General features: G+C 37.5%; 1 protein-coding gene across 1 annotated transcript in view; it reads left to right on the top strand.

The window, feature by feature from the left end:
- RhoGAP92B (Rho GTPase activating protein at 92B) overlaps positions 1-14069 on the top strand; it is a 42164-nt gene that overhangs the window by 13555 nt on the left and 14540 nt on the right. The window contains exon 3 of the mRNA XM_075289948.1: positions 6244-6419. Within this exon, the coding sequence (XP_075146063.1) occupies positions 6244-6419 (176 nt within the window). The remainder of the gene's footprint in view (positions 1-6243; positions 6420-14069) is intronic.

Genomic DNA, 14069 nt, shown 5'->3' on the forward strand with positions numbered 1-14069 from the left:
AGAACATTTTGTCAAAATTTTATTTCAATACCAAAATTTGTCAAAATTTTATTTCTATAGAAAATTTTGCCAAAATTTTATTTCTATAGAAAATTTTCTCAAAATTTTATTTCTATAGAAAATTTTGTCAAAATTTTGCCAAAATTTTATTTCTATAGAAGATTTTGTCAAAATTTTATTTCTATAGAAAATTTTGTCAAAATTTTATTGCTATAGAAAATTTTGTCAAAATTTTATTTCTGTAGGAATTTTTTTCAAAATTTTATTTCCATAGGAAATTTTGTCAAAATTTTATTTCTATTGAAAATTTTGTCACAATTTTATTTCTAAGAAAATTTGTCAAAATTTTATTTCTAAAGAAAATTTTGTCAAAATTTTATTTCCTTTCTTTTTGTTTTGTTATTGTTGGTTTTGTTCTTTAAGCATTGTTGTTGTTTTTATTGCAGCTTAAAACCATACATTGACTAAACTACAAGTGTAGCTTAACCAACAGAGGAAAAGAATGTTTGTCAAATTTATTTGCGCAAAGCCCTATAGACTGCAAAATGGTTGGATGGACGCACGTTTCGGAATTACCACATTCCTCATCAGCATCCTCTACTTGCAGCAAAACTATCAACCAATTATCAGAATAAATACAGGCAGTTCATTAAACCCAACAATGAACCACACTTGAACCTCCCGAAAACAGGTTTTGTATGATAGCCGGCTTATGCCGAAATAAATTCAAAACAAACATATCTCTTTTGGTTGGTTGAGCTACACTTGTAGTTTAGTCAATGTATGGTTTTAATCTATAAAAATTTTTGTCAAAATTTTATTTCTATAGAAAATTTTGTCAAAATTTTATTTCTATAGAAAATTGTGTCAAAATTTTGTTTCTATAGAAAAATGAAGAAGGAGCTCTTTGAAAAATTTGCCAAAACATTAAGAATTCTACCAATCTAGCAAACAGTAAAAACATCTACTATTTTTGGTAGAATTTTACCAACTGTGGCACCACAAGAACATTTAAATCTAAATTGCGAGTGTTGTTCATCCCAGGGCTACCGATTTGCCGATTTATTGGCATTTGGACTATTTATACCCTTCACCACCACCGGTGGTACAGGGTATAATAAGTTTGTGCATTTGTATGTAACGCCAAGAAGGAGCAGTCTCAGACCCATTGTTTTGTATACCGATCGTCTTAGAATTAATTTCTGAGTCGGTTATGTCCGTCTGTCTGTCTGTTCATGTATTTTTTTGTGCAAAGTACAGCTCGCAGCTTAAGTCCGATCATCCTCAAATTTGGCACAGGGGTTTTTTCGGCTCAAAGACTTTTTCGGCTGATTTTGGAAAAAAAAATCGGTTCAGATTTAGATATAGCTGTCATATATATTTATAATTGACTTGTTTATGAACCGATCTCCTTTAAATTTCCTATTTGAATATTTTGTGAGCTAAATCAGTTCAGATTTAAATATAGCTCCCATATATATATTTCGATCGATATGTGCTTATATGGCTCCAGAAGCCATAAAGCAGAGTTTTTGCTTTAGATTTTGATATAGGCCCTCGATTCAGGTTTAGATATAGCTCCCATATATATCTTTCGTCCGATTTGCTATCATATGACCACGAAGCCCAAAATCGTAATCCAATTTAAAAAAAATTTTGCACAAGAAGTACAATTATCTTTCTGGCAATGTATGCCAAATTTGGTCTAAATCGGTTCAGATTTAGATATAGCTCTCATATATATCTTTAGCCCGATTTAAACTCTTACGACTACAAAGGCCAATATCTCTAATACATATCTATCGGTCGATAAATCATAACTGCAGTTTTGGGAAGTAGCCTATTTAAAATTGGTATTAGCCAATTTAAATTTTAAGTCTAGAGATTTTTTAAAAGTCTCACAAATTTTGTCCAAATAGCGTCGGATTTAAATATATGTACATGGGAATATATAGCTTTATATATAGCAACAAACAAATTTTAAAGAATTTGACATGGCATCGAAAATGTAGATCTACAAAGTGGTGCAGGGTATAATATAGTTGAAAAGGTTTGAAATACTCAGAAATGTCATCAGCGTTACTGAGAGGAGGTAAACCATAGCTGAAGAACTTGTTGGGCCGAAACTGAAATTGAAACTATGGCTATGAGTTGAATATTTTGGTGGGAAATGATCTCTAACATTGCTGTTGGGTTTTAATAAATTGATCATAGAATGTTTACTAAGTTTATATTGAGAGTGTGGTTCAAGACCCTACGTCTTTATTGTCTTTTTGTACCCACCACCATAGAATGGTGATGGGGGTATAATAAGTTTGTCATTCCATTTGTAACGCATTGAAATAACAGGTTGGCTGATAAGTCCCCGGTCCGACACATAGATGGCGTCGCTAGTATTAATTGCATATTATTTTTATAAAGTACCAACCTTCAAATGATTCGTGTCAAAATATGACGTCTGTAAGTCAATTAGTTTGTGAGATAGAGCGTTTTTTGTGAAGCAACTGTTGTTATTGTGAAAAAAGGAATTTCATGTTTTGATAAAATACTGTTTTCTGAAGGGGAAGAAAATACGGTGGAAGCAAAAACTTGGCTTGATAATGAGTTTCCGGACTCTGCCCCAGGAAAATCAACAATAATTGATTGGTATGCACAATTCAAGCGTGGTGAAATGAGTACGGAGGACGGTGAAAGCAGTGGACGCCCGAAAGAGGTGGTTACCGACGAAAACATCACAAAAATCCACAAAATGATTTTGAATGATCGTAAAATGAAGTTGATCGAGATAGCAGAGGCCTTAAAGATATCAAAGGAACGAGTTGGTCATATCATTTATCAATATTTGGATATGCGGAAACTCTGTGCAAAATGGGTGCCGCGCGAGCTCACATTTGACCAAAAAAAAAAAACAACATCGTGTTGATGATTCTGAGCGGTGTTTGCAGCTGTTAACTCGTAATACACCCGAGGTTTTCCGTCGATATGTGACAATGGATGAAACATGGCTCCATCACAACACTCCTGAGTCCAACGACAGTCGGCTGAGTGGACAGCGACCGGTGAACCGTCTCCGAAACGTGGAAAGACTCAAAAGTCCGCTGGCAAAGTAATGACCTCCGTTTTTTGGAATGCGCATGGAATATTTTTTATCGATTGTCTTGAGAAGGGAAAAACCATCAATAAAGGGTGATACGGTCAAAATTTGGTCAATATAAACTTGACGTATTTCTTTCAATTTTGCATTTAAAAAACCTGAACACCCCTCATTTTGAAGGTGTGTGTGTGTAGAATGTTGTTCCTATTTTGATTTTGGAATTCACTCTTCAGTTGTCAAAATGCCGTCCAAGCAAGAAGAGCAGCGTATCAAAATTTTGCTCGCGCATCGAGAAAATCCGAGCTACTCGCACGCAAAGCAAAATCGCTAAAAGTTGCCAAATCAACCGTTACAAATGTAATTAAAGTGTTTGGGGAACGTTTGTCGACAGCCAGGAAGTCTGGATCGGGGGGAAATCGAAAACCGGAAGCCGCTGATACGACAAAGAGAGTTGCCGGTAGTTTCAAGCGAAACCCTAACCTCTCTCTCCGAGATGCCGCAAATAAGCTGGGTGTATCGTCTACAACCGTGCATCGAGCCAAAAACGAGCCGGACTATCGACTTACAAGAAGGCAGTGACTCCAAATCGCGATAATAAACAAAATACGACGGCCAAAGCGCGATCCCGGAGGCTGTACACGACGATGCTGACTGCGTTGTAATGGACGACGAAACCTACGTCAAAGCCGACTACAAGCAGCTTCCGGGACAGGAGTTTTATACGGCAAAAGGAAGGGGAAAGGTAGCAGATATTTTCAAGCACATAAAACTGTCAAAGTTCGCAAAGAAATATCTGGTTTGGCAAGCCATCTGTACCTGTGGCTTGAAAAGCAGCATTTTCATAGCTTCCGGGACTGTCAACCATGAAATTTACGTGAAAGAGTAATTGAATAAACGTCTGCTGCCTTTCCTGAAGAAACACGGTTGTTCCGTACTGTTTTGGCCGGATTTGGCATGTTGCCATTACGGTAAAAAGGCCATGGAGTGGTACGCCGTCAACAACGTGCAGGTGGTTCCCAAGGACAAGAACCCTCCCAACACGCCAGAGCCCAATTGAGAAATACTGGGCTATTGTCAAGCGGAACCAAAAGAAGACCAACAAACTGCTAAGGACGAGCAGCAGTTCAAGGCAAATGGCTTTCTGCGGCGAAGAAGGTGGACAAGGTGGCTGTACAAAATCTGATGACAGGTGTCAAGCGTGAGGCCCGGCAATTCGGATTTGGAAAAGCGAAAGCCTAACTGAATATTTTTCCTGAATTTTATACTAATTGAACTTAAAAAAGAAATTTAATTTGATTTTTTAAATAAACGATTTCACCGATTTACATGCGTTTTCCCTTGACCAAATTTTGACCGTATCATCCTTTATACTAACACCATGTACCAAATTTCAGCCAGATCGGATAAAATTTTCTTCTCTTAGAGGCTCCGAAAGGCAAATCGGGGGATCGGTTTATATGTGGGCTATATATAATTATGGACCGATGTGAACCAATTTTTGCATGGTCATTAGAGACCATATACTACACCATGTACCAAATTTCAGCTGGATCGGATGAAATTTGCTTCTCTTAGAGGGTCTGCAAGCCAAATTTGGGGGGTCCGTTTATATGGGGGCTATACGTGAAAGTGGACCGATATGGCCCATTTGCAATACCATCCGACCTACATCAATAACAACTACTTGTGCCAAGTTTCAAGTCGATAGCTTCTTTCGTTCGGAAGTTAGCGTGATTTCAACAGACGGATGGACGGACGGGCGGACGGACATACTCAGATCGACTCAGAATTTCACCACGACCCAGAATATATATATTTTATGGGGTCTTAGAGCAATATTTCGATGTGTTACAAACGGAATGACAAAGTGAATATACCCCCATCCTATGGTGGAGGGTATAAAAATATTTTTGAAAAACTAACTATTCTCTTTCATTGATAGGCTAAGAATTTTCCGAACCGCCCTCGTATACTTCACACTTAATTTCTCTACATAATTTTAGTTCATATAACAAAATGACGTTATCAGTTTTAATTTACCGTAAAAGGGTATCGCGCTATCATCATCCAATCATGGAAAGGCGGTAAACTTTTAGCGAAAGTAGTAAATTGATAAAAATAACTTTTTAGTTTGATTTAAATTTTTGGTGAGTGAAATGTAAAAGATAGGAAAAAGAATTTAACGACTAGATGCTGCAAAGTGTTAGCAATTTAAACAAGTCTATGTTTTTATACGCACCACGATAGAATGCTGAAGGGGGTTTAATAGGTTAAGTTAAATATAGTGGCAGCCCGTTATTTCAGGCTCACTTAGACAATTCAGTCCATTGTGATAGGTTAGGTTAGGTGGCAGCCCTATGTATCAGCCTCAATTAGACTATTCAGTCCATTGTGCCCGATTCCATGTTAAGCTCAATGACAAGGGACCTCCTTTTTATAGCTGAGTCCGAACGGCGTTCCACATTGCAGTGAAACCACTTAGAGAAGTTTTGAAACCCTCAGAAATGTCACCAGCATTACGGAGGTGGGTTAATCCACCACTGAAAAACTTTTTGGTGTTCGGTCGAAGCAGGAATCGAACCCACGACCTTATGTATGCAAGGCGGGCTTGCTAACCGTTGCACCACGGTGGCTCCTATTGTGATACCACAGTGGTGAACTTCTTCAAAATGGTTCCTTATCAAAGGTTAAAGTGGCAGCCCGATTAAATTTCAGGCTCACTTAGACTATTCAGTCCATTGTGATATCAAAATTGTACTCAAAATTGTTTGACCTTCATGTTTTTTTTTTTTTGCAAATAACATAATATTTTGAAAGTGCCATTTCAATGAAGAGCAAATCATTAGAGACCTTTGATTGTCGTGTGTTGGTATTTTAATACACATTTCCTGTCATTACGAATGCATTTTTATAAATGGATGGATGGATGGTTGAATGTCTGGTGGACTTGTAGTGAATATTTAGTTTATGCTCCATCATCATTATATCTCCATCATCCATCTTCTTTAGCATTTTTAGATGTGTTTGTTGTTGTTTTTGTTTTTTTCATCCCGTCATTTATTTCTCTTACAATTTGATTATTTCTTCTCTAATTTATTTTGTCTTGTCTTGTGTCATCTCTTCTGCCTATGGAATTTAACTGCACGCAGGCGATCTTGAAAAGTCATTGGCTGAATGCATTGTCGACAGTGAATTGGAGACAGAATGTAAAGTGGTGCGGCGTCTTAAATTAATTTTAGACAAGGAAATACAAGAGATCTCAACATTGAAGCGTAATGTGTCGCGTACATTACAAGAGTATGCATCTTTAACAAGGAGTTATGAGGTAAGTGGATTATTGCACACAAATTTCTATATATTTATGATTGAATTTTAAATTGATGGAATGCAAATCAATTAGCAGAACAATTTGTATTAGCGAAAAGAAAAGTTTATAAACTAAGCAGTGGCGATTTTACAAGGAAAATGTTGGTATTTTGACCATTTTTGTCGAAATCAGAAAATCATATCTATGGGAGCTATATCTAAATCTGAACTGATTTCAACCAAATTTGGCACGCATAGCTACAATGCTAATTCTACTCCCTGTGCAAAATTTCAACTAAATCGGAGTTAAAAATTGGCCTCTGTGGTCATATGAGTGTAAATAGGGCGAACGATATATATGTGAGATATATCTAAATCTGAACCGATTTCAATAAAATTTGGCACACTTAACTATAGTACTAATTTTTCTTCTTGTGCAAAATTTTAAGCAAACTAGGGTAAAACTCTGGCTTCTGGGGCCATATAAGTCCATATCGAGCTATATCTAAAACTGAACCGATTTCTTCCAAAATCAATAGGGTTCTATTCTGAGCCAAAACACATACTTGTGCCAATTTTCAAGTCGATTGAACTAAAACTGCGACCTAGACTTTGATTACAAAAATGTGTTCACGGACAGACGGTCATGGCTATATCGGCTCAGGAGCTCACCCTGAGCATTTTTGCCAATGACACCATGTGTCTATCTCGTCTCCTTCTGGGTGTTGCAAACATATGCACTAACTTATAATAACCTGTTCCACAGTGTGGCGCAGGGTATAAAAACTCCATTACCGTGACTCGAACTTGGATTGGCTGCACCATACGCGCTAACATTCGCCTTAGCGCATTGCACCACCAACGGATTTGCCATAACAATGTCTAACGAATATTTTAAGACAAAAAAAAAAAAAAACGAAAACCGTTCATGAAATCGTTAACGCCCGTGGACGAAACCGTGAACATTCCGTTTTAATTTTTCGTGAACGTTTCCGTTCTCATTTTGTGTCGGGAGCCCCCATGGAGAAATGGTTAGCATGCTCGCCTTGCATACACATGGTCATGGGTTCGATTCCTGCTTCGACCGAACACCAAAAAGTTTTACAGCGGTGGATTATCCCACCTCAGAATGCTTGTGACATTTCTGAGTGTTTCAAAGCTTCTCTAAGTGGTTTCACTTAACATGGAATCGGGCAGCACTCAGTTATAAGAGAGAAGTGGTGGTATCACAATGGACTGAATAGTCTAAGAGAGCCTGATATATCGGGCTGCCACCTAACCTCATTTGTTACCGTCCGTTCACGATTTTGGAACGTAATTTTTTCTATCCACTTATGGGTCTAGTCTGCTCAGTCTCCTCCTAAAGGGTGATACAGTCAAAATTTGGTCAAGGGAAAACGCATGTAAATCGGTGAAATCGTTTATTTAAAAAATCAAATTAAATTTCTTTTTCAAGTTCAATTGGTATAAAATTCAGGAAAAATATTCGTTAGGCTTTCGCTTTTCCAAATCCGAATTGCCGGGCCTCACGCTTGACACCTGCCATCAGATTTTGTACAGCAACCTTGTCCACCTTCTTTGCCGCAGAAAGCCAGTTTGCCTTGAACTGCTGCTCGTCCTTAGCAGTTTTTTGGTCTTCTTTAGGTTCCGCTTGACAATAGGTTCAATTGGACGGAGCTCTGGCGTGTTGAGAGGGTTCTTGTCCTTGGGAACCACCTGCACGTTGTTGGCGGCGTACCACTCCATGGCCTTTTTACCGTAATGGCAAGATGCCAAATCCGGCCAAAACAGTACGGAACAACCGTGTTTCTCCAGGAAAGGCAGCAGACGTTTATTCAAACACTCTTTCACGTAAATTTTTTGGTTGACAGTCCCGGAAGCTATGAAAATGCTGCTTTTCAAGCCACAGGTACAGATGGCTTGCCAAACCAGATATTTCTTTGCGAACTTTGACAGTTTTATGTGCTTGAAAATATCTGCTACCTTTCCCCTTCCTTTTGCCGTATAAAACTCCTGTCCCGGAAGCTGCTTGTAGTCGGCTTTGACGTAGGTTTCTTCGTCCATTACCACGTAGTCAAACTTCGTCAGCATCGTCGTGTACAGCCTCCGGGATCGCGCTTTTGGCCGTCGTATTTTGTTTATCATCGCGATTTGAAGTCACTACCTTCTTGTAAGTCGATAGTCCGGCTCGTTTTTTGGCTCGATGCACGGTTGAAGACGATACACCCAGCTTATTTGCGGCATCTCGGAGAGAGAGGTTAGGGTCTCGCTTGCAACTACCGGCAACTCTCTTTGTCGTGTCAGCGGCTTCCGGAGCGGAACAACATTCTACACACACACACCTTCAAAATGAGGGGTGTTCAGGTTTTTTAAATGCAAAATTGAAAGAAATAGATCGAGTTTATATTGACCAAATTTTGACCGTATCACCCTTTATATTTTAATTAAACTACATTTCTAAAGTTTTTATCTAAGATTTTTGTCAAAAGATTTCCATTCTGAGCAAATATTACCAAGGCTTAAGAATAATCCCATTTTTTTATCAAATGTGCACCCATAGAAAAAATCATGAACTGCATGTTCATTTCAAAACAATCCGTTCATGAAATTGAATCAACACACATTTGGTGTTAAACGGAGAATAGACGGTCTCAATCTGACAACTATAAAATGACACCATGCGTTGTCAAAACAACAACCAGCGTTCATGATCTGAAAACGTAATGGTTAGGAATTTATAAAAAAAACTCCACTACCGTGACTCGAACTTGGATTGGCTGCACCATACGCGCTAACATTCGCCTTAGGGCATTGCACCACCGACAGAGTTGCCATAAGCACATCTAAGGGATATTTTAAGACATTTCATGGCCAAAGAAAAACGAAAGCCGTTCATGAAATCGTTAACGCCCGTGGATGAAACTGTGAACATTCCGTTTTGATTTTTCGTGAACGTTTCCGTTTCATTTTGTTACCGTCCGTTCACGATTTTGGAACGTAATTTTTTCTATTAGTGTGCGTAAAACTAAGAACCTGCCATTTTTTTTACTTTTTGCCACTTATGGGTCTAGTCCGCTCAGTCTCCTCCTATGTGCCAGTGACCTTTAAAGCAATCCAAGACTGGATATATTCCAGTTTATTAAGGATCAGTCCCAAACAGAGCTAGTGTTAAGATTGAGTACAATGGCTTTGCTCGGGACTCAAAGAGGTGAGAGACTGTGTCCAATTTGTGTGAGTCCTCAAAAACTTTTATCAATATACACCGGATGTTGTTGAGCTTGTTTCCTTTTTACACTGTTGCGACATTCAAAGCAATCCAAGACCATATATCAAGTCTATTGACGATCTGTGACCAGCGAAGCTTGCTCCGTAATGTGCAGTGAGTGTTACCATTGAGCTATTCTGCCAGATTAGCCTAGGATAGGGCCCTCACAATTAATAGGAACCAGATGAACGCTCTCAAGATCATTCAATGAAATTACAAAGGGGCTGACAAGGAAGATTATTGAAGTCGCAGATGAAATAGACAGGAATCTATTCACGGTTCGGAAGACTAAACTTTACAGCATGAACAATCGAATCATAATAAAATTCTTCGTGTATTACTTTGTGTCCATTATAGATAACGGTCATGTACGCCCAGAGAAGGAATATGATCACCTCCTAGAGCAAAATGTTGTTTGTGGATGGTGAACATGTAACGTGTTTGTCGCAACCATGTAATTGTCTCGGACATTGTGTATCTGATTTCGATAACTATTTTATGTTTGATGAGAAAACAAAAATGAGATCTCGTTGCTTTGGACATCTGGAAATCAGTGGAAATTGTCCCTATATTGACACAAGGGGAACTGGCACAATTGTGATACTTAGGTTAGGTTAGATTGAAAAGAGGATTCAGATTGCTCTGTCTCATGTTGCTTGACATAGCCTACGCTTACGTGTTTGTATTGTTGTACGCTGTATCCTTTTTTTGCAGCAGCTCTGGGTGTCGTAACGAATTATCCAATCTGTTTCCAATCTGGGTCAGTTCCCGAATCACCTCTTCACCGATATAGTTTACTCTTCTCCTAGTAAAGGCATGGCAGTGACAAAGGAATTGTACCAAGTCTCATCATCTTCCAAACACGTCCTACATGGACTACATCATCTGCTGCTCCTATTCGACACAGATGTGCTCTCAATTCTAGGTGCCCGATCATTATTCCCACGATCCTCCTGACTATCGCCCTACTCTCCTTGAGTAGATCTTGAGTCTTTCTTATCTCGGTCACCCCATAGTATTTCCGTTGTCCTTCCGGCCGCATTTCATTGGTCCACATCGCTTTATGTGTCTCCCGACCAACTCGGCCCTCGTTGCCTCTACTGGCTTTGCGTTCTCTAAGTTCACTTCCTCGGTGTTCTAGCTATTATCGCCAGTTCATTTGCCTTTACGTTTCTTCTTATTCCGCCATGTCCCGGCACCCATATGATGCGGATCCTGCTGCTTCCCGAAGATTCGTTGACATACGGTTCGCGATCGACCCGTATGTCTGCTATTGCCCTCCGGTAATATGTGACGATGATCAGTTTTTGTGTCCTGGTGATATTTCTGAGCAGTTCTGCTCGCAGGATTGTGATGTGGTCCGGTAATTGAAATAGGATCCCTCTTTCCGTCCTCTCACCCAACGTCGATCCATCAATGTAACCATTTAACAAATTTCGTTATGGCACGTAATTCTGCCCGTAGGATTGTGAAATCGGAATTGGATCCATCGGCGTAGCAGTTATTTTCCTCTGATATCAGTTCTGGGTCCCATTCTCCCAGGACCATTTACTGGCGTCGGATAGGATCACATATTTTTGCGGCATCCGCCATTTCACCCACCGTCTCCCCTATTATACTTAGAAGGTTAGTCATGTTTCGTGTCCAATCTACCAACATCTTCAATTCCAGCCATGGCGGCTACGCTTTTGATCTGAACCTCTACAGGTATTAAGTCCAGTATCGTCTCCAAACCTCTGGTTGACATGGTCTTTATTGCCTTAGTTATGGGCTTGTTGTAGACTTTCTATGTTACACATTCTCTCCATTGATATTCATTAAACTATCGAAGCGTATGCATTTAGAGCATACCGACATATAGAAGTTTAGGTGAGAACACAATGAAATTCATCGTAAGAATTTTACCATCCTATGTCAAAACTAATTTCTCGCCTCCTTACGACAGAAAATTTTTATAAAAAAATTTATTATTTAATTTAACATCGAACGAAAAAAGTATTTCATGGCTATTTGAATTTTGTTATGGGATGATTTAGAATAATAATAATCATGAGGAATGCCGACTTGTTTTTCCCTTTAGCATTTTAATTCCGTAATCAAAGTGACGCCTATGATAAGAAACAATTCATGGAATATTTGAACAAAGTGTCATTTGATGAAAGGAAATTAAAAACAAAACTGAATTATCGATAATTGGCAATTTGTGTGGGGCAAACGTGCGTCTCAGGTATTTTGATAAAAAAAAATATTTATCTAAAAATAGTTATATAGTACATACTTATATACGTTCATTTAATTAGAATTGAAATTTTTTTTTATCACAGTGTGGGAATGTATTCAACAAAAAAAAAGACATACATCTATCTGCCTGTCTGAAAGTTTTTGTTATTCGAAAATTCCATTTTTAGTTGATGCTCTATAAGGGGCATTTTTAATTCTTATCATGTCTTATGGTATGACCACAATTATGATAAGTATGTTAACAAATTATGACAACTATTACACCATATGTACACAGAAAAAAATTTCACGAAAATTTTTCCAATTAAAATTTTAATTGAGTTTTAAAAAATATTCAATTAAAAATTTAATTGATTCAACAAATTTTTTAATTGAAACAAAAGTCAATCACAAAAATTAATAGTATCAATTAATTTTTTAATTGGGTCAATTAATTTTTTAATTGACCTTCAATTAATTTTTTAATTGATACTATCATTTCTGTGATTGAAGACATTTCAATTAAAAAATTAATTGGATCAATTAATTTCGTGATTGAACCAGAAAAAAATTTTTTTGTGTGTATACTCGGTGTTTTGTAAAGAATCAATTATGTCAATACTGTGACAGTATTCATCTTTTGTTTTGGTTTTAGTTCCACGTCGGTGTGCATTGGTAGAGTCAGAATAATGGTCATATGCCAAGGCTTGAACACTATACATTCAATATTCTTTGCGCATACCGAGACTAAAGCTGATTAGTCGTTTTTGCCCAATGTCCATGTTTGACTAGACAATTCGACTTGATCGTTTAATTTCGAATAAGGTTTATTATTCTTCGATAAAACAGAAAAGTAGACCTAAAAATCGTTTGCAACTATGACTTTTAGTCCACAATCCCATGGGATGGGTAAAGCTCATCCGCCAGCGGCTGCCACATCAGTGTTCGTGTTTCGTACGTCTTTTAGTTTTGGAGGAGGTGCATCCAGGGGAGCCTTCTCCGTTTTCTTTAGGTCTGAGACGGGGTACATGAAAACCCCGGACTATGGTACCACAGAAAAAAATATCACCAAAATATTTCCAATTAAAAAGTTAATTGAAGTTGAATTTTTTTTCAATTAATAAATTAATTGGTACAATTAACTTTTTAATCAAGATAGAAACATTAAGTTAATTAAGTCAATGATTGAAAATTTTAAAATTTTTAATTAAAAAGTTAATTGATACAATAAACTTTTAATCATATTCGGAAGACTAAGTCAGTTAAAAAAGTGATTAACATTTTTTTAAATTTTTAATTAATTTTTTTTTTTAACAATCAATTGTTAATCCAATAAAAATTCTAAGCCAATTCAAAAGGTAATTGAAAATAGTTACCTTTTTTTAATTAATAAATTAATTGAGTTTTGCAATCAACATCAATTAAATTTTTAATTGAATCAATTAAAAAATTAATTGAAATTTGGTAATGAAATCAATTAATTTTTTAATCAAGATTTTTTTCTATGCCCAATTAAAACTGTGATTGATACTATCATTTTCGTGATTGAAGACATTTCAATTAAAAAATTAATTGGATCAATTAATTTCGTGATTGAATCAGAAAAAAATTTTTTGTGTGACTGTTCAGTCTGCAAAACCAAAATCACCATGGTTCGATTTCGACGAAGTGTAACCGGTGAAACATCGCTACAGGAGCACTGTTACTTCCCATCTATCGCTGAATATTATTTGACCAGTTACGGAAAGTGCATTTTTTTGCAATTTAATTATAACGGGTTCCGAGGTAAGATTAGTGGGATTGTGATTTTATGGGTCGCTCCGATCCAAGAGGCAAAAGCTAAATGTCATATGTAGCTTGAGCCATTGCGATGGTTAGGTTCGGTGAAGTATAGTTGCAGCACGATAACATATTTCAGGCTCACTTAGACTATTCAGTCCATTGTGATACTACAGTGGTGAACTTCTCTCTTATCACTGAATGCAGCCCGATTCTATATTAAGCTCAATGACAGGTCCTCCTTTTATAGGCGAGTCCTAACGGCGTATCACATTGCAGTGAAACCACTTAGAGAATCTTTGAAACACTCAGAAATGTCACCAACTTTGAATGAACTTTGGTATTCTCTCCTGGGTAATGACCAGAGAGACATAGCTTTGGCAGAGCAGATAGATGACCCCACAT

The sequence above is a fragment of the Haematobia irritans genome, chromosome 1 (genome assembly GCF_050003625.1).
Source record: "Haematobia irritans isolate KBUSLIRL chromosome 1, ASM5000362v1, whole genome shotgun sequence".
In the NCBI taxonomy this organism is placed as follows: domain Eukaryota; kingdom Metazoa; phylum Arthropoda; class Insecta; order Diptera; family Muscidae; genus Haematobia; species Haematobia irritans.